The sequence below is a fragment of the Orycteropus afer genome, unplaced genomic scaffold (genome assembly GCF_000298275.1).
Source record: "Orycteropus afer afer isolate SDZICR_OR568_19922 unplaced genomic scaffold, OryAfe1.0 scaffold00128, whole genome shotgun sequence".
Classification (NCBI taxonomy): Eukaryota; Metazoa; Chordata; class Mammalia; order Tubulidentata; family Orycteropodidae; genus Orycteropus; species Orycteropus afer.
In genome coordinates, this window is record NW_006921715.1 from 6156857 (window position 1) to 6178999 (window position 22143).

At 44.4% G+C, this 22143-nt stretch overlaps 1 protein-coding gene across 1 annotated transcript in view; it reads left to right on the top strand.

Annotated features, from left to right (window-relative positions):
- Nucleotides 1–425: 425 nt before the first annotated feature.
- Nucleotides 426–22143, top strand: part of MARK3 (microtubule affinity regulating kinase 3) — a 140123-nt gene continuing 118405 nt past the window's right edge. Inside the window, exon 1 of the mRNA XM_007944571.2 lies at nucleotides 426–476. Within this exon, the coding sequence (XP_007942762.2) occupies nucleotides 426–476 (51 nt within the window). The remainder of the gene's footprint in view (nucleotides 477–22143) is intronic.

The window sequence follows — 22143 nt, forward strand, 5'->3', positions numbered from 1 at the left end:
AGCGAGCGGAAGGGAGAAGACAGCCGGTGCAGGCCCCTCCTCCGCAGGCCCGCTCCACGGCTGACACCCGCAGCCCGCGGCGGCCTGTCCGGCGCTCCTTCTGTACCATAGCCTTCTGCTTCCCTTCAGGGGCCGCCGGCGACGCCGTTTGCAGGCCCGGGAGTTGCGGTCCGCGGCGCGCCGGCGAGGGCCAGGGAGGAGGGGCAGGGGCCAGCGGGGCGCCGTGAGGCGTGGGGACGCCGGGTGGCTGCAGCCTGCCCGCCGCGGCCCGGGAGAGATGCGCCCCGGGATCCGCCGGGGGATGGCCCGGCCCGGCCTCTAGACGATCGCCCGGACCCTGGTGACTCGGGGCGCTGTCGCCGGCTTTCCCGGGGCGGCTGTGTTGTGCCCCCAGCCAGCCTGGTGCAGAATCCAAGCGCAGGAAGATGTCCACTCGGACCCCGCTGCCGACGGTGAACGAGCGCGACACGGAAAACGTAAGTGCCCGGGCGTCCTCGCGCGCCGATTGCGGCGCGGGCTTCCTGCGGCGGCGGCGCGGACGCTCCGGACGGCCCGGCGGGAGTGGAGGGTCGGCCGGCCAGCGACAGTCGCCGCCGCGGTGCGAGCCCGCCGCCCTCGCTCGCGGTGCCGATCGGGCCCCACTGGTTGGCTCCAGCGGGCGGTGGTCGATGCTTTTCCGAGCGTCTGGAACCACGTTTAGTGACAGCTACCGAGAGGGCGTGAGCACTGACGCCCCGACGCGGCGGGAGACCGCGAGTCCAGCGCGGGTGCGGGTCGTGCGGAGGGGGCCCGCGCGTCCGCGCACACCCGCCCCGAGCGGGGCTGAAGCGGGTCTGCAGGGGCCGAGGGGAGCCGCTCGGAAACCACAGCCGCGGCCTCCTGGCCCCTCCGGGCTCACGGTCCTCGGTTCTAGGAAGGGACCCTTTGCTTTGGCCCACGCGCCCTTTCAAATATGCTCGGACCCGCCCTTTGAGGGAGTGGCAGACCCTGTCCGAGTGGCCCCGGAGCCTCTTGTGTGGCACTGGGTGTCAGCTCCTGTCGTTATCTTCTGTGAAACAGCAGCGCTCCAGGCAGCTTCCCGGGCCTCGCGCTTCCAAGTGCCAGGGAAACTTGGTGCTGTGTGTTTCTCTGCTTTCAGCAGGGCCCTGAGACGGTGTGGCCTCGTGGTATCGGATGTCTTCGTTTTCATCTTCACAGCCCGCTTGTTTGCTAGGTGGCGGTCAGATGTTCAGCCTGCTGATGTAAACTGGGTGCAGGCATTCCTGTGACACCTCAGTGCACGGTGCGGAGTGCTTTGCCTCCCCCTGGCAGTCAGTCCCCTGGTAACTCTCCTCCACCTGAGCTGGATGAGGAGAGGACGCAGGGAGTGGCGGGTCAGTGCAGTCCTGTTCTCCTAGTCCTGCTTTTGAAGAACCTAATTCTGACTTGATTGCTTTCCTGTTCTTTGACTATCTTGATGAGTGGAACAAGCCAGAAAGTAAGATGAGCTTTGAGCATTGACCTTCACCGGAGGAGGAAAGCTTCCATTGAACCAGAACAGGAGCTCCGTGCTTTGTAAACCGCAGCCAGAAACAGTCCTGGCAGATTTGTAATAATGAAGGGTTTACACCAACTGGCTATTTCAAATGTATACATGTGTATTTCAGGGAGGGACAGTAAGACAAGATGTGTTTCTTTTCACTCAGGATTATTCTTGACTTCTCTTGCTCATTCTTCACCTTGTTCTCTGTTGAATTTAATTATTTTCTGCTTTTTTTTGTGTGTGTTGTTAGATACCGCTAACTTTATTCTTTAAACAATCTAGGGTAAGGAGTATGCTGTATCTTTATTCTCAGTGTAATGTAATTGAATATGGGGCAGTGTTAGAATCAGAAGTTTGCAGTGCATCATTGCATCAATTCACCATGCCTCTTCCGCTTTAACTGTGGTTTTAGCATGTTCTGGAAGTAGCTGGGTCTCTTCAAAGTGTGGGACCCACCACGTGTCATTGTTACACCTCAAGTGTATACTCTGTAATTGGGCATATACCATATACTTCACCCACCATTATCGAACAGCTAAATATTAGACTTTGTGCCAGTTCAGTGGTGAGGGTATAAGAATGAACGGAAGAGCTCGGTGTGCTGATCAGCTCTTTTGTTAAAGTCAGGTTTGTGGAGTTGTGGCCTTCCCCTTTTATAGATGTACAGTTTGATGAGTTTTGACAAATGTATAGTGATGGAGCTACTATCACAGTCCCGTGGGCCTCTTCACAGTCACTCTCTCCCCAGTCACTGGCAATCACTGATGTTTTATGTCACAAGAGTTTTGTCTTTTCTAAAATGTCATGTAAATGGAATCACGGAGTATAATCATTTGTATCTGACTTCTTTCGCTTAGTATCATGCTTTTGAGATTTATTCATGGATTTGTGTTTATCAGTAGCTCATTCCTTTTTATTGCCAAATAATATTTCATTGTGTGAATAGATCTTTTTTTTTTTTAATTCGTGAACCAGCTAATGGACATTTCTAGCTATTTTGACTAGAATAGCTTTATTTTTCCATTTTATCATAAGACTTTCCACTTTGTTTATCCTGGGAGTTTTTTTTAATTGTTTATAATTATGAAAAGAGTATTGCTTATGAGAGCCCGAAAAATAAGAGGCAGATAGTTTATAACAAGAATATTATCTTTACCCTATGCCTTAGGCTAGGTTCTCTAGAAAAGCAAAACCAGTGAAGTAGGTATATGTGATATATATATAAGGAGAGAGAGAGAGAGAGAGAGATCTCAGAGAAATGGCTCATGTGGTTGTGAAGACTGGCTAGTCCCAAATCCATGGGTCAGGTGTTAGGCTGGAGGCTTCTCTTGACTCACATGGTTGCAGGGTCTGATGGACCCAAATCAGCAGGTCAGATGACAGTCTGCTAGCTCATGGGACTACAGAAGCTGGCGAATCAGGTCAGGTGGCAGGCCCACGGCTAGATCACAGAGCTGCGGAAGCTAGCTGATGAATCCCAGAATGGGCAGGTCTGGTGGCAGGCTTCTGGCTCAAGTCCAAAGAACTGGAGGGCAGATGATGAACTCCATGTAGGATGCAGAGCGAGAGTGAGCTTTGCCTGAGTATTCATGTAGATTGAATGCAGGCTGCACCGTCAAGGACACTCCCCTTGAGCAAGGTGGTGACTTCAGTAAGGCTGTCACTTGACTCATACTCTTTACTAAGGTGTGACATAACATACACCTCACACTCATCCTGCCTCATTAACATACAGGTTTAATATTTTTACTACATAATTACACAGTATCACAAAACAGAGGACAGTTAGACAATACTGGTTATCATAGCTTAGCCAAGTTGATGCATAATATTAACGAATCACAGCCTAGTACACTACTCTATTTTCATTTGTTTGTATATCCAAGTATGAATAGCCACCTTTATTGGTGGTGGTGGTGGTGGTGGTGGTGGTGGTGGTGGGTGCCTTTGAGTGCGCTCTGACTCGTAGTGACACTGTGTACAACAGAACAAAACAGTGTCTCATCCTGCCCCATCCTCACAGCCTTTGCTGTGCTTGAGCCCATCATTGCAGCCAATGGGTCAGTCCATCTAGTTGAGGGTCTTGCCGCTTTTTGCTGACCCTCTACTTTACCATGCATGATACTCTTCTCCAGGGACTGTCCTTTTTGACAGCATGACCAATGTACGTGAGATGAAATCTGCCCATTCTTGCTTCTAAGGAGCATTCCGGCTGCACTTCTTCCAAGATAGGTTTGCTCATTCTTCTGGCAGTCCATGATGTTTTCAGTATTGTTCACTAACACCACAATTCAAATGCATCACCTTTTCTACACTCTTCCTTATTCATTGTCCAGCTTTCACTTGCATATGAGGATGCTGAAAATACCATGGCTTGGGTCAGATAGAGGCACCTTAGGCTTCAAAGTGACATCTTTGCACTTCAGCACTTTAAAGAAGTCTGTAGTAGCAGATTTGCCCAGTGCAATACGTCATCTGATTTCTTTACTGATGCTTCCATAGGCGTTGATTGTGGGTCCAAGTAAAAGGAAACCCTTGTCAACTTCAAACATTTCTTCATTTATTGTTAATGTTGCTTGTTCCTGTTGTGAGGATTTTCTTTTCTTTTTGTTGAGGTGTAACCCATACTGAAGACTGTAGTCTTTGATCTTCATCAGTAGGTGCTTCGAGTCATCTTCATGTTCAGCAAAGAAAGTTGTGTCGTCTGCATATCGCAGGTTGTTCATGAGTCTTTCTCCAATCTTGATGCTGCATTCTTCATATAGCCCAGCTTCTCTGATTATTTGCTCAGCATAGAGGTTGAATAATATTATATATCATTCAATATATATATATTCAATATATATATAGTGAATGGCAGGGGTAGGAGGGGAGGGGAGGGAACACTGCAAAAATAAAAAATAGTAAGTATAGTGAAAGGATACAAACCTGACACACACTTCCTGATTTTAAATAATTCAGTATACCCTTGTTCTGTTGGGACAGCTGCCTCTTAGTCTATGTACAGGTTCCTCATGAGCACAATTCAGTGCTCTGGAATACGTGTTCTTTGTGGTGTTATCCATAATTTGTTATCCACATGGTCGAATGCCTTTGCACAGTCCATACAAGACAAATAAACATTTTTCTGATATTCTCTGCTTTCAGCCAAGGTCCATCTGACATCAGCAATGATACCCCTTGTTCTACACTCTCTTCTGAATCCAGCTTGAATTTCTGGCAGTGCCCTTATACTCAGTGTCATTATAGTCTTGCAGCCGTTTTTGAATTATCTTCAGCAAAATTGTACTTGCGTGTGATATTAATGATATTCGTTGATAATTTCTGCATTCTGTTGGAATGGGCATACATATGGATTTCTTCCAGTTGACTGGCCAGGTAGCTGTCTTTCGGGTTTCTTGGTATGAATGAATGAGTGCCTCCAGTGCTGCATTCATTTGTTGAAACATCACAGTGGGTATTCCATCAATTCCTGGGGCCTGTTTTCCCTTCAGTGCAGGTTGGACTTCCTCCTTCAGTACCATCAGTTCTTGATCATATTATCTCTTGAAATGGTTGAACATTGACTAATTCTTTTTGGTACAGTGAGTTTGCGTATTTCTTCTATCTTCTTTTGATGCTTCCTGCGCTGTTTAATATTTTGCCCATAGACTCCCTCAATACTGGAACTTGAGGCTGAATTTTTTCCTCCATTCTTTTAGCTTACTAAATGTTGAGCATATTCTTCCATTTTGGTTTTCTAATTCTGGGTCTTTGCACGTTTCATTGTAATACTTTACTTTATATTCTCAAGCTGTAATTTTCTTCCATTCGCTTTAGCTACTCACCATTCAAGAGCAAATTTGAGAGTCTCTTCTGACATTCTTTTTTAGTTTTTTTTCCTTTCTTGTCTTTTTAATGACCTTTTGGTTTTTTCATGTATGATACTGTTAATGTCATCCTACATCTCATCTGGTCTCTGGTCATATCATTGGTGTTCAGCACATCAAATCTGTTCTTCAGATTTTATCTAAATTTAGATGGGATATAGTCAAGGTCATACTTTGGCTGTCATGGAATTGTTTCATTTTTCTTCAGCTGCAACTTTACCGTGCCTATGAGCAGTTGGTGGCCTGATTTGCAGTCTTATTCTGACTGATGACACTGAGCTTCTCTATTGCCTCTTTCCACAGATATAGTTGATTTGATTCCTGTATATTCCATCTGGTGAGGTCTACATGTATAAAACCAACAAAACCCACTGCCATTGAGTCGATTCCAACTCATAACAACCCCCATTGGGTTTCCAAGGTAGTATATCTTTACGGAAGTAGATTGCCCCATAGTCCTTCTGTGGAGCAGCTGATGGGTTTGAACCTTGAACTGCCAGCCTCCCAGTTAATAGTCGAATGCCCTAGGCACTGCCACCAGAGCTCCAGGGGGAAAAAAAAAAAGTATTTGCAATGAATAAGTTATTGATCTTGCAAAATTCTATCATGCGATCTCTCTCTAGTGTCACTGCTATCACTGAGACCATATTTTCCAACTACTAATGCTTCTAGGAGCTCCGGTAGCATAGTGCCTAAGGCACTTGACTGCTAACCAGAAGGCTGGCAGTTCAAACCCACCAGCCACTCCTCGGAAGGAAGGTTGGGCAATCCTACTTCCGTAGTTATACTGCCTCGGAAACCCAAGGAGGGGTCGCTGTGAGTCGGGGCCGACTCGATGGCACATAACAACAATAACAACAACAACAATGCTTCTTTTTTCCCAACTTTCACATTCCAATCACCGTAATTATCAGTACATCTTGATTGCATGTTTGGTCAATTTCAGACTGTGGAAGTTGGTAAAAATCTTCAATCTTTGGCATTAGTAGTTGGTTTATAAATTTAAATGGTAATAGTATTAACTGATCTTCCTTGTAGGCTTATAGGTATTATCCTATCACAGTCAGCATTGTACTGTAGGACAGATCTTGAAATGTTCTTTTTAATGATGAATACAACCCTATTCCTCTTCAATACGTCATTCCTGGCCTAGTAGATCATGTGATTTTCTGATTAAAAATGGCCGATACCATTTCAGCTCACTAATAATGCCTAGAATATCAATCTTTATGTGTTCCATTTCATTTTTGAAAACTTCCAATTTTCCTAGATTAATACTTTGTCCATTCTGTGTCCCAATTATTAATGGATGTTTGCAGTTGTTTCTTCCCATTTTGAGTGATGCCGCATCAGCAAATGAAGGTCTTGAAAGCTTTACTCCATCTGCATCATTTAGATCAACTCTCCTTTGAGGAGGCAGCTCTTCCACAGTCGTATTTTGAGTGCCACCTTCAGAGATGGGTATATGTAAGTTCACTATTACCAAATCATTTTGTAACTCAGAAGGACTAGTACAACAAACTGACGAGATGAGAAAGCTGGGGTTCTTAGAGATCACAGGGACTACATACTCGTGACCACTGACTGTTGAGTGGCAGAGCCACTGCTAGACCTTAGCTCTCTGGTTCAGCCCCTTTTATTGTCATATGCACCAGGCTGTTTCTGAAAAGGTTATTTACTAATTACTCAACAAAGGAGATATAGTGGTACAGATATACAAAGTATAACTAAAATAATAAAATAATATTTTTGGGTTATGGAAAGCTTCAAACAAATTAGTAGAGAAGATAGTATTTGTCAGTGGCTTCACCTGGTAAATTGGATATTGATATTAAGAAATCAAGAGGATTTATAAAAGGCATGGTAAAGGTAGTGTGATTACATTTTTTGTAAAAGTGTCCAAACCAAAAACACCAAACACATTGCTGTCAAGTTGATTTCGACTCATTGGCTGTAAATCTTTACTGGAATTTAGAGTTTGTCTCAAGAATGGATTTGAATCAGGAGGAAGTGGGAGGGGAGCTGTTGCATTGTGGTAAATTGTAGTCAATGTCATGTGAACTGCTGTATGGAAAGTGAATTTGCCTATGTAAATTTTCACCCAAATCACAATTAAAAAAAAAAAAGAATGGATTTGATGCATTGAACACTAATGACCGAAGACCACATGAGTTGTTCAAGGACATCATACATGAAAAAAGCAAAAGTTAATTAAAAAGATAGGAAGGAAGACAAAAACGTATGTCAGAAGAGACTCTGAAGCTTGCTCTTGAATGGAGAGTAGATAAAGTGAATGGAAGAAAGGATGAAGGAAGAGAGTTGAACAGAAGATTTAAAAGGGCAACTTGAGAGGACAAAGTAAAGTATTACACAGAAATGTGCCAAAACCTAGAGTTTGATTGTTAAAGAGGAAGAACATACTTGACGTTTCGGAAGCTGAAAAACCTGCATAAGAAATTGCAGCCTACAGTTGCAATACTAGAGGATTCTATGGGCCATTTTTGGTTTTTTAATTGTGATTTGGGTCAAAGTTTACAGAGCAAATTCACTTTCCATACAGCAGTTCACATATACTTTGTCTCATGACATTGACTACAAGTTTACCACAATGCAACAGCTCCCCTCCCACTTCTTCCCGATAGTTACCTCCTCCCTGTGTCCATCCCTCCATGCACTCCTGCCCCCTGAGCTGTCTCCCTGTGCATAAACAGCCCTTCTCCCATGATTGTTCTCTCCAAGGAGTGTATCTGCCTGAGGTACATGTTCACCTTATGTGCCTGTCTTCTGTGTGGGTTCAATTCCAGACCTGAAGGGCAGCTAGGGACCATAGTCTCAGTGGTTCCACCAGGCTCTGTCAGACCAACAAAAGTGGCACCCCCCTTTTTTTTCCCCTAAATGATTTTGAGTTTTGTTCCACATTGTTCTCCCTCTCTATCCAGGATCTCCTACATAGATCCCCTCTGAGTGGTTGACAGTGGTAGCCAGGCACCATCTAGTTCTTCTGGTCTCATAGTCGTATAGGCTGCAGATCGCATGGTGTGCCAGTTGCTAGGACTAATTGCTTCCATGAATCTTTGGTTTTCGTCATTCTTCTTTGTTTTGGACAAGGAGAGACCCATCGTTGTTGCATCTAGATGGCTGCGTGCAAGCCTTTAAGATCCTAGTCACTACTCACCAAAGCAGGAGGTGGAACAATGTTTTGTGTAGTGTGTTATGCCAGTTGAGCTTGATGTCCTCCTCTGCGATTATGGTCCCAAGCCCACAGGTTCAACTACTCACTTGCTCTGGGTAGCTGGCTGTGACCAAGAAGTGACTACAACCTTGTCACTATGGGCAAAAATTTGAATGATGAAGGAAGCATCAAAAGAATATGGAAGGAATACAGAATCACTTGTATCAAAAAGAATTGGTCCGTGTTTAGCCATTTCAGGAAGTGTAATACATGATCAAGAAATAATGGTTTTGAAGGAATTGGCAAAAAAAAAAAAAAAAAAAGCTTCAGGAATTGACTGTATAGCAATTGATATTTTTTTAAAAAAATGGATGCAACACTGGAAGAGTTCACTCGTTTATGCCAAGAAATTTGGAAGATATCTGCTTTACCAGCTGACTGTAAGAGGTCCAAAGTTTTGTCCATTCGAAAGAAAGGCAATCCATCTGAATGCTGAAATCATTCTGCCAAAGGGGCAGGAAGGCCGCATCTTCTGACCTCCTCTAACCCCACAAGAGGAAGACAGAATCACCATCAGGAACCCAAGGCCTATTCCTGTGAGGCCAGACATATAGCCTCCCTCCAGCCCTTTCATCAACCCTGACACCATCTGTTCCTCCTGTAGCGCCCACACCTCTCTGCTGGGTTTGATCATTCACTGCAGTGGCCACACACAACTCACAGATTATGGGGTTTATTAGGGAAGCAACAGGCTACAATTCAAGTTCAGGAACTTGCTCAGTCTCTCTCAACCTGCCATCTCAGCTGACAGTCTCTCAGTCTCTTTCAGCAGTGTGTATCTCTCGGCATCTCTCTCAGCAGTGCATGTCTCTCGCATCTCTCAGCCAGCAGTGAGAGACTCCTTACTGCTTCTAGGAGGGCTCCTTTTGAGTCTGGCAGAGTGGCCAAACTAACCAATCCCAACATCAGAATTTCTATACACCTGAGAGAGAGCAAACTTTCCAGAAGATTGCTTCATGCCCCTGGCAACAGAAATACCCCAGATGGGTAACTTTAATAATCAGGAGCTACTCAGTTGCTCATGGCATATTCCACCACAGAGTTTACAAAGACTTATGGCTAGAACAGCCACACTATGTAATGTACTACACTGCACATTCACAAGTAAAATTTTGCTGAAAAGGATTCATACATGGTGGTAGCAGTACATCTACAGGGACCTGCCGGAAATTCAAGGGAGATTCCAAAGAGGACATGTAATTCGTGATAACACTGCTGACGTCACATGGCTGTTGGTTGAAAGCAGAGAATACCTGTGTTTTATTAACTATGCAAATGCATTTGATTGTGTGGATCATAATATTATGGAAAGTATTGCAAACAGTGGTAGTTCTGGAACACGTAATTGTGCTCAGGTGGAACCTGCACACAGCCCAAGAGGCAGTCCTTTGAACAGAACAGGGATACTGAGTGGTTTAAATCAGGAAAGGTGTGTATCAGGTCTCTGTCTTTTCAGTGTAATTTTTCAGTCTGTGTGCTGAACAATAATCCGAGAAGCTGGACTATATGAAGAAGAATGCAGCATCAGAATTGGAGGAAAATTCATTAACAGCCTGTGATGCCAAGATGACACAACCTTACTTTCTGAAAGTGAAGAAGACTTGAAGAATTTACTGATGAGGATCAGAGACTACAGCCTTCAGTATAGATTACACTTCAACATAAAGAAAAACAAAAGTGGATTAATAAGCAAGATAATGATAAACAGAAAATCTTCAAGTTGTCAGGGATTTCATTTTACTTGGATTCACAATCATTGCCCATGGAGGCTGCAGTCAGGAAGTCAAAGGATGTACTATACTAGACAAATCTGCAAAAGACTTCTTAAAAATGTTAAAAAGCAGAAATGTCACTTTGCGGACTAAGTTGTGCCTGACCCATGCCGTTGTATTTTCATTCACCGCATATGTATTTGACTGCTAACTAGAAGGCTGGCGGTTCAAACTCACCAGCCACTCCTTGGAAGGAAGATTGGGTGATCTACTTCTGTAATAATACCGCCTTGGAAACTCAAGGAGGAGTTGCTATGAGTTGGATCTGACACAACGGCAGTGAGAGGTTTGGTTTTGGTTCATATGTATGTGAAAGCTGGATAAGGAAGACTTAAAGAGTTGATGCATTTGAGAATTGTGTTGTTGGTGAAGAATATTGGATATGCCATGACTGCCAGAAGAACAAACAAATCCGTCTCGGGAGAACTGCTAGAATGCTCCTTAGAAGCAAGAGTGGTGAGACTTCATGTCTTATACTTTGGACGTAATATCAAAAGGGACCAGTCCCTGTAGAAGGGCATCGTGCTTGGTAAGGTAGAAAGTACGGGAAAAAGAGGAGGACCCTCCCTGATACAGATTGGCACAGTGGCTGCAACAGTGGGCTCAGACACACCAATGACTGCGAAGACGGCACTGGAACAGGCAGTGTTTCATTCTTTTGTATGTGGGGTCACTGTGAGTCAGAACCAAGTTGATGTCACCTAACAGCAATGACATCAATGCAGTCTTTGAGGAAGCAGACTGCCACTGATGGGTTTGAACCACGGACCCTTTGTTTAGCACCACTGTGCTACCAGGACTCCTACATAAAACTGTCACCTGGGGGCAATTGTGTCCCCAAGTGGACATTTGACGATATCTGGAGACATTTTTGGTTATCACCAATCAGGGTTGAGAGGTGCTCCTGATCAGAAATGCTGCTAAACATCCTGTAAGACACAGGTGGCCCTACAGCAGTGGATGAATGGTTGGGTTGAGAAACCTGGCGTATGGTGAGCTCCCAGGCAGTGTCTAAGGCTTTGGACTGCTGACCAGAAGGTTGGTGGTTCAAACCCACCAGCCACTGCTCAGAAGGAAGACTGGGCAGTCTTCTTCCTTATAGATACCGCCTCGGAAACCCAAGGAGGGGTTGCTATGAGTGGGGATCTGCTCAACACCAGGGAGTGTTTTGGTTTGAGGCACTCAGCAACAGCTTAGTGGCCAGTCTTACTTCATTTACCCCCAGGATTATTTTGATGCAAACCTAATACCATTTCATCTGTAAAGCCTTAAGAAGACTTAAAGCCTCTTTTATTAAATACTTAATCACTATACCTTTATCCCTAAAAAAAAAAGCTCTTAATTTCATTGTGTCAGTGTTAAGATTTCCCTAGTTACCTAATTTTTAACACTTTGTTCAAATCTGAATCCGTATTATACCCATACAGTTAGTTTATATGTAAATTAAATTTTTTTAAAAAAGCAACAAAAAAGTTCATATTTTAGTTCATGTTCTACAATTGGTTTATATAGAACATGGGCAAACCCTATTTTTCTAGGGTTAGAAAAATCTATTTTCAAGATTAGAAACATATATTCCATTTAAATTTTAAAACTTACAACATTCTGTAAGCCTGGGTTCTTTGCCAAAGTACCAGAGTCCCTAGGGTTTTGCCAGTGATTTAATAGCTCTTGAGTTTTGAAAGCCACCATGTGCTTACTGTTAATGCAGTCATAATTTCTTCTCTCTGTGAAAGGGATAAAGTGATGATTATCGTCGAGCCAGTTTTTGGTGTGGGACACTGAATTAACCTGTCCAGCAAGTGTTTTGAGTGTGCTCAGTGTGTATGACACGGCCAGGTGCTACAGAGGATTTACCTGGGAACCACCTCCTTCCTTCTCTTACTGCCTTCCAGTTCCTACAGAACAAACACCTGACTTTGTGGAACTAATCTGTAAGATGTCAAACTCACACAGAAATCAGAATTGCGGAGGGCTTGTGATGTTCTGATTCCTGGGTCCTACCCCCAGGCTTTGATCCTGCAGTGGGGCCTGTAGAATTTGCATTTCTACAAGTTCTCAGGGCCATTGATGTGGCAGATCCAGAGACCACACTTAATCAATGTTGTGTTAGTGCTCAGTGGAGGCTTACAAACTAAACTGGGTTCATTTTAGATTGTACTGTGATGATAGAAGAGTGATTCCCAGTAGGTTTCATCAAGATTTCATGTTCCATGATTTTCTACTCCTTCTTTGTAAGAAAGTGTGATTATGGGGAATATAGATAATTACTGTTTACTGTGGAGCTCTGGTGGTGTAGTGGGTAAGGCATTTATTTGGCTGCTTAACCACAAGGTCAGTGACTCAAACCCACCAGCTGCTCCATGGAAGAAAGATGAGACATTTTAGTTCTGTAGAGATTTATAGCCTTGGAAACCCAATGAGGGTTGCTATGAGTGAGAATGAACTCGATGGCAAGGATTGATTGTTTGTTCAGGAACAGTACTAACACTTTATATAATATCTCACTTAAATACGTAATCTGGTTTCCTGCCACCTGTCTGTCAGTTTGTTGCACCGCAGTGACTTGCATGTTACTGTGATGCTGGAAGCTCTGTCACCTAGTATTTCAGATACCAGCAAGATCACCCATGGGGGACAGGTTTCGGCAGAACTTCCGGACTAAGACAGCCTAGGAAGAAAGGCCTGGTGATCTCCTTATTTATATGTATAATACTACTCACTATCATCAAGGTGATTCTGACTCACAGCAATCCCCATTGGGTTCATTGGGTTTCCAAAGCTGTAAATCTTTAGGGAAACAGACTGCCTCATCTTTCAGTTGTGGAGCAGCTAGTGAGTTTGAACCACTGACCTTGTACTTCGCATCTGGTGATCTGCTTCTAAAAGTTAGTCAATGAAAACCTTACGGATCATGGAGGAAAATACCCGATGTAGACACATCATCAGGAAAGGCCATTTGCTAGAAAAGGACATCGTGCTTTGTCAGGTAGAAGGCCGGTGAAAATGAAGGAGACCTCTACGCGGAGATTGAGTCAGGCTGTATCAGTGACACAGGCTGTAACAGCGGACTCAGCAGACCACGAATGGCGACCCCACAGCGTTTGATGCTGTTGTGAGCAAGCTTACAGTGAGGCAGAGCTGACTGGGCAGCAGCAAACAAAACCATGTAGTATCATATCATCTGCTTTTGACCTTCCAGCCATAACTTTCCTTGCAGCAAGTGTTGGCACCTTTGAAAACATCTGCTCTCTGAAGAACATGTTTTATATTGGGTCAGAGTGGTTAGGAACAGAGTATTTGCATCTTCTGTATATAAATTAGGTGAGTGTAGAATTTATGTAGTACATGGTGATTTATATTGAAATTATTTAAATTAATAGTCCAGTTATCTTTTAGCTTAAAGGAGGGTGCTCTGAATTTTATCATTCTAAGATATAGCCAATTTTATGCTGGAGTTTGTTCCCAGGCTAGGAGGAGGAATCAGGAAATGCGGCCCCTTGTGATCGCCACCGGGGGAAGCAGAACAGAAATTCACTTGTCTCACACCTATTTAAAGTTTTAAATTGAATCTGAAAGATAAAAAACCTCTTACTGGAGAATAAGATTTTGACACTCTTTAAAATCTCTTCGTCTTATGTAAGAAGTAAAGAACATGCCGGGAGTTGGTCTGCGCGTAGTAATACGGGATTTATCCTGAATTGTTTGCACCTGCTTGTGCAAAGTAATAGAAAAGGGTAGCGTGGCCGGGGAAGAGAGGCCTTTTCGGCCCACATTTGCAGGTCTGATAGAGAGCCTGGTGGAACCCCTGAGACTGTGGCCCCAAACTGCCCTTCAGGTCTGGAATTGACCCCACTCCCTTGGCATCCAGCCAATCAAAAGACAGGCATATGAGGTGAACATTTACATTAGGTATATACACTCCTTGGAGAGATCAATCACGGGAGAATACAAGGGCTGTGTATGCACAGGGAGACCGCTGGCGGGGGCGGGCAGGAGTTCATGGGAGGGAAGGACACAGGGAAGAGGTGGCTATGGGGAGGAAGTGGGAGGAGAGCTGTTGCATTGTGGGAAATTGCAGTGTATGTCATGAGACAAAGTGTACGTGAGCTGCTGTATGGAAAGTGAATTTGCTCTATAAACTTTCACCCAAATCACAATAAAAATTTTTTAAAAAAAGACCTTTTCCATTCTGAAGTCCAGCTCTCTTCTGCCTGGAGATCTTGAACACTGCACTTTGGCCTGCAATATGCAGACGACACAGTCTTGGTTGCTGAAAGTGAAGAGGACTGAAGCACTTACTGATGAAGATCAAAGACTACAGTCTGCAGTGTGGATTATACCTCAACATGAAGAAAACAGAAATCCTCACAGCTGGACCCAGAAGCAACAGCATGATAAAGAAAAGATTGAAGTTGTCAAAGATTTCATTTTACTTGGATCCACAATCAATACCCATGGAAGCAGCAGTCAGGAATTCAAACGATATATTGCATTGGGCATATCTGCTGCAGAAGACCTCTTTAAAGTGTTGAAGCGCAAAGATGTCACTTTGAAGACTTAAAGTATGCCTAAGCTGGAATGCTCCTTGGAAGTGAGAATGGTCAGACTTTGTCTCATCTGTGATGTGGGGTAAGTACTATGTAAATGCTAGCTATCCCTGCATCCACCACCTCTGCTGGAGCTCATTCCAATGAGATTGCCTTCTTTCACCTATTTTAGACCTCTGACTCCTTTCATAGAAGGAGACTTGTTGGAAATACTCTGGGCTTTGAAGTAAGGGATAAAAATGGGAGGCTCATTAAGACTGTGGTAAGAGGGAGAGATTTCTGAAGACACTTCTAAGGTAGAGTGGACAAGATAGGGAGCCACAAATAAGGAAAGAACAACAACAAAAAGAAACGTCAAAGGAGTTGGGATTTGGAGTCACAGACTTGGATTCAAAGCCTGTCTTTGAATAACTATGCCTCATCTCTCTCATTTATCAAAAGGGAGTAATGCTGTCTGCCCTCAGTGTTGTTGTGATTACAGAAAATGACACCCCTGCAGTGTTTGGCCCAGTCCCCGTGAAGAGAGCTCAGGAGTTGTAAGTTCCCTTTGCTTTCATAGTGTTATTCTAAAAAATTTGATAGTGTGAAGCCTTCCATTTAGTGTGACCCACCTTTCCAGCTTTATTGTCTCTTAACTGCTCGTCTATCTGAACTTGATACTCTGCCCAGATAGATCAGCATGGCCATGTGTTCTCCAGCAGTTTCAGAACTGGCATTAACCAGGTCTTGTGTGCTGCGAATGCAGAGATGAGAGTGTCTTGCCTGTAAGGAGCTCATAGACAAGTACGTTGGCGTAGGAATTAACTAAATGAAGGGTTGGCGCCCATGGCAGAAGGGCAGAAGAATCAAAAGCATGAAGGTAAGGAGTGGTCATCAGTCGTGCTGTTGTGGAAATACAGTAGTTTTTTTTCCCGTGTTCAAGGCACATGAAGTGAGAGTTGTGAGAGACGGAAGTGACTATACCTGCAGTGGCCAGGGTCTAGGGGGCCTTGTTGACTGGCTCCAGTGTGGCAAGTAGACCAGAGAGGCCATAGCAGAGCACGGTGGTGGTTGAACAGGACAGAAGATGACAGATTTGAGAGATTAGGAGATAAATAAAATCACAAGTTTGATTGAGATGTAGGGGGTGAGGGAGAGGGGGAAGATCAGGGATGGTGCCTTCAGATTCTCCATTGACTAGCCATATAAATACTGGTATCATCCACTGGAACAAGGACAGTGGAAAGAGAGCCACATAAATAGTGGTATTGTCCACAGGAACAAGGGCAGTGGAGGGCCAGCCCTGTGAATGGTGGTGTCGTCCATAGGAACAAGGACAGAGGAGCAGCCACGTAAATAGCAGTGTCATCCGCTGGAACAAGGACAGTGAAGGGGCAGCCCCATGAATGTCGGGGTCATCCACAGGAACAAGGATAGTGGAGAGACAGTCACCTAAGTGGTGGTATCTTCCACGGGAACAAGGACAGAAAGGGAGCAGTGTTGGAGGAAAATTAGTTTCATTGGCCTAAAGCAGGGTATCTCTTTGTTGTGGGAGGCTATCTTGTGCATTTTAGGGTATTTACAGCATCCCTGGTCTTTGCCCACTAGATTCCAACAGCATCCCTCCAGTTATGGCAACTAAAAATGTCTCCAGACATTGCCACATGTCCCCTACGGGGCAGAATCACCCTAGTTGAGAGCCACTGACCTAAAGTCTCGATCTAGTTCAGTTTGCTGAAAACTCAACTCACTGAAAGCCAGTATGCTGAAGGATCAATTCAGATGGTCATTTTACCAAATTTTACTGATTTACCCAAAAGTTGTTTTATTTAATTATTTAATGAGTTTACAAAAATTGGTATCGGATAAGACTGTTTTAACAACTTTTAGAGATTTTATGCTTTTCAAGTTCATCAACTTTAAAGGCATGTTAAATTGGAAGGTAAGGGGAATGAGAAAACCAAGGGGTTTAAAAATATGTTTAACATCCAGAAAAATGTTTTAACCAGAAATTTGGCATTTCCTTTGGTAGTCTTTTAGTTCCTATTGACTCCTTTCTGATCTTTTAGATCTCTCTCTCTAAGCATCTTTAGTACTCTGTCCTGGAGCTCTGGTGGTACAGAGGTAAAAGCATTTGACTGCTAACTAGAAGCTCAGCCGTTCAAACCCACCAGCCACTCCACAGGAGAAAGATGAGACAGTCTGCTTCCATAAGGATTTATAGCCTTGGAAACCCTAGGGGGCAGTTCTTCTCTGTCCTGTAGGGTCACTATGAGTTAGAATCAACTGGATGGCGTTTGGTGGGTTTGTAGGACTCTTGTCACTTCCCAATTCATACACATCTTTTAATGGTTTTAGATTTTTCATCAAATTATTGCTTACTTCACAAATATATATTTCTGGCTACTGTATATATTTTGGGAGCTCTGGTGGTGCAGTGCCTAAGGCATTTGACTGCTAACCAGAAGGCTGGCGGTTCAAACCCACCAGCCACTCCTTGGAAGGAAGGTTGGGCGATCTACTTCCATAGTGATACCACCTCAGAAACCCAAGGAGGGGTCGCTGTGGGTCGTGTCCGACTTCACGGCAGTGGGTGGGTATATATTATGGAAGAGCTCTGGTGGTGCAGTGGTTAAGGCATTTAGTCAGTGGTTCAAACTCACTAGCTGCTCCGTGGAAGAAAAATGAAGCAGTAGCGTCGCTGTGAGGCAGAATCAAGGCAATGATAGTGAATTGGCTTTTTTTGTTTGTTTTTGCTATATATTATATTCATTATACTAATCAATCATATTGCCCATTATGATAATCCAACTGGACATTTGTTGTCTCTTTGTTCAGCTTTATGGATGATGGCCCCAAGTGTGCATAAATTTAAAAAAGGACTATCTATCTAGAGATGGTAGTGAGAATTTCCCATTTCTTTTAGCAAGTTGATTCATTTTTGAAAGTGCATATTTTCAGATAACATACTGCTGCTTGGATTATTCTCTTCACTTTTAGGCATTTTCTATTGACTTCCCACTAAGGAAGATAAGGATTTTGCTGGTTAACCTGCTGCCCCTCTCCCTTTTCCCATCTTACATTTTTTTATCCACCAGTCCTTTTAGTAGGAGCCCTGGTGGTTCAGTGGTTAAAACATTCAACTGCTAACTGAAAGGTCGATGGTTTGAACCTACGATTACTCCATGGGAGAAAGATGTGGCAGTCTGCTTCTATAAAGACTGACAGCCTTGGAGACCCTATGCGACAGTTCTACTCTGTCCCAGTGGGTTGCTTTGAGTTGGCATTGACTTGATGACAGTGGGCTTTTGGTATCTTTATAGTGTCATTATGTCACAATTTCAGTTAGATTGTTTGGTTTTTACCTTACTATGACTGGGTAGAAGCTGTTCACAGCTGAATGGTATACTGTGTCATGACCGCTTTGCCCTCGTACAACTTCATGTTGGCATTAGATAAAGGCCTACAGGTGTACAGTCCTTTATCTCCATAACTAGCTTGGTATTCAGTTTCCTTACATATGTTGTCATTTTCCTTCTATTTTCTAGTTTCCAAAAGCACATTTCAGTCATCTCTTTTCTTTGCCTTACGAGTTTTTGCCTTACACCTTATGTCCTATTAGTTGGTGGAGGGACAGGAAGCACTTAACGGCCATCATCTTCAACCAGAAGTGGATCAAGTATTTACATACGTCACTACATCACTTTAAAGTTTTGCTACTAATTATTACAGTTGGTGGTTGATTCTGCTAAGGAGGGGAGAAGCCCCTGGGATCCGTCCTTTTCCCTGTAGAGCTTCGCAGTGGCTCTTAGCCTGGTCTGAGATGACCTTCCTCTACCATTGTTAGTCTCCTTGTCCTTCAAAGACTCCGTCCGCCACCTCTGGGTACCTTTCTTTTGCATCTCATCCAAACGTGCTCACGTCCTTTGAGCTCTTAGAGTTATGCTAAGCAATGCATGTACCACTTGCCATATGTGGCTATTGAGTGCTTGAAATGCAGCTAGTTCAAGTTCAGACTCAAAGCCACTGTGGGGAGAAGGATGGAAGGCTTACTATTTTCATATTACATGTTGAAATATTTGGGGATCAGTGGGGTAAGTAAAGTTATCAAAAGTTACCTGTTTCTTTTTATGTTTTTGGTGTGGCTGCTAGAAAATGTGAAATTACCTGGGGAATGAGTTTCCGTTTCTGTTGGCCAGCACTGGAGCGGCCCCTCTCTGAGGCCCTGTGGAGGCAAGGATTGCACCTCGCCTTGTTGCAGTTACCATTCCCCCATGTTAGCACTTCTGCCACACTGTAGGTACCTGGAAGGTTTGGCACCTTACTTTTGTATCTCTTGGGTCCCTTTGTAATGCCAGACACGTAATCGTGCCTCGTTGAAAAGCAAAGATGTCACTTTGAAGACTAAGGGTGCACTTGACCCAAGCTATATTCTTTTCAGTCACCTCAGATGCACACAGAAGCCGGGTGATGAATAAGGAAAACTGCAGAAGCATTAATGCATTTCAGTTAAGGTATTTGAAAAAAGGGCTTGGGGGTACAGCTTCCCATGAGCTCCTCACACTTCATAAGGGGGAGACAGACTAGCTATCAGCTGCTCAAGGCTGATTCCGATGGGGCCAAAGTCAGATGTGCTGCCACCCTCTACCTTTTTTTTTAAATTTATTTTTATTGTGATTTGAGTGAAAGTTTACAGAGCAAATTCATACAGCAGTTCATACACATTTTGTCCCATGACATTGACTGCAATTTCCCATAGTGTAACAGCTCTCTGCCCACTTCTTCCCCATAGTTACCTCTTCCCTATGTCCTTCCCTCCCATGCACTCCTGCCCCCCCGCTAGCTGTCTCCCTGTGCATACACAGCCCTTCTGTTCATGCATGATCGATATCTCCAAGGAGTGTATCTACCTGATGTAAATGTTCACCTCAAAGGCCTATCTTTTGTTTGGCTAAAAGCCACAGGAGTGGGTTCAATTCCGGACCTGAAGGGCAGCTAGAAGACATAGTTTCGGGTTCTGTCAGACTCTATCACACCAGCAAACCTAGTCTTTTTTTTTTTCCCCAATGATTTTGAGTTTTGTTCCACATTGTTCTCCCACTCTATCCAGGATCTCCTCCATAGATTCCCCTCCAAGTGGTTGACAGTCGTAGCCAGGCACCATCTAGTTCTTCTGGTTTCATGTAGGCTGACACCCTCTTCCTTTTTACCAATCTGACACCAACTGCCCCTCCCACGGCACTCTCTCCTTCCCTGCTGGGTTCACTAATTCATTGCAATGGCCACATAGAACTCAGACAACACTCAAGACTGTGGAGTTTATTAGGGAAGTAACAGGTTACAATTCAGATTCAGGTACGCTCAGGGACCAGTTCTTGGATCAGGACTGTTGCCCCTTGACCATGCCCTCCGGCACACCTCTCTTTAGCCTTCAGCCTCTCAGCCTGGCCTCTGCCCTGCTCAGGCAAGTGTAACAAAGGTCTTCTAGCTCTGCTGCACCCCACTCTGCCAGCACGCATCCTGTCTGGCACTTAGCTTTCTTACTCCGTGGGCCAGGGACTGGTAAGAGTGCTGCTTTGGCACGCTGGTCTCTTGATTCTGTTGCTGCCATCTCCCTGCCAAGGAGGTCTAGTGTAGGGATCTTGGGTCAAAGGTGTGTTCCTCTGCTGGCTGATGGTAGCGAGATCCCCCCTTTCTGTCTCTGGGGTGGCTTATTTAAGTGTAGGGGAAGGGCAAAGCTGGCCAATCCAGACACCTTATTTGTATGGTACCACCCCCACATAGGCATCCTGTACCTTATTTACATTATTAACAAACTCCCCAGTAGCTTGGTGGGCCATAAGAACTATTTGAATAGTTCCACCCAGTCATCTGGTGGGAGTCACAAAGATGATAGTTAGAAGAGCCATACTAAGTCATTCACTGCACACACAGTAGTGGCAAACAATATTGACTTACCATGGACTGCCAGAAGAGTGACCAAATCTGTCCTGGCAGATGTATGGCCAGAATGCTCCTTAGAAGTGAACATGGTAAGACTTCGTCTCACGTACTTTGGACATATTATCAGGAAAGACCATTCCCTGGAGAACATCATAAGTGAGTAGGTCAGTCAGAAAGAGGAAACCCTTCAATGAGATGGATTGCCCACGGTGTCCACAACAACAGGCTCGGGCACAGCAGTGGTGGTGAGGTGGCACAGGACCGGACGGCGTCTCCTTCTGTTACTCGGGGGGTCGCTAGGAGGCAGCACCGCCTCGATGGCGCCTAACAGCAAGACGCGCAACTGGGATCCCTGCGTAGTGCAAGTGGTTAACGCTTTCAGCTGCTGACTGAGAGTTCAGAGGTTCAAGTCCATCCGGAGGCACCTCAGAAAAAAAGCTTGGTGATTGACGTCTGAAAAATCAGCCATTGAGAACTCTAGGGAGCCCAGTTCTGCCTTGACACACGTGGGGGCTCTGTGAGTTGCAGTGAGGACGGCTATTTTTTTTTTTTAAGCATACAATGAAGTGACCAGAAGTCACCAAATCAGAGTTGCTTTAGGCACAATTTACTTGTGCCTCATAGTTTTTTCTCTGAAAAGTAAAAAAAAAACAAAACAAAACACCAAACCTGTTGTCATCGAATCTTTTCTAACTTTGAGGATTAACCCACTGTCCTCGAGTCATATCCAACTCATAGTGACCCCTCCTTGGGTTTCCGAGGCAGTATCATACAGAAGTAGATTTCCCAACCACCAGCCTTCTGGTTAGTGTCATATGCTTTAGGCACTATGTATGCTACCAGAACTCTTAACTTTGAGGATTAGATGACTAAATTATTTTTCCATGTACTTAATTACTGTGAAGAAGCTCTGGTGGCGTAGTGCCTAAGGCATTTGACTGCTAACCAGAAGGCTGGCGGTTCAGACCCACCAGCCACTCCTCAGAAGGAAGACTGGGCAATCTACTTCCATACAGACACTACCTTAGAAACCCAAGGAGAGGTAGCTATGAGTTGGAACTCACTTGATGGCAGTGAGTTTGGTTTGGTTCGATTGAGTTTTATGAAGTAGAAAGGATGTTGTGGTAGTTAAAGTTGTATGTCAGCTTGGCTGGGCCTGGCTGAGTGGCTGGGCAGCTGGTGGAAGTTATTCTCCATGATGAGACTGGCAGTCAATTCTATGATGGGATCTACTACAAGCAGCTGAGTAGCTGCTTTGGATATGTGGTCTGCTTCC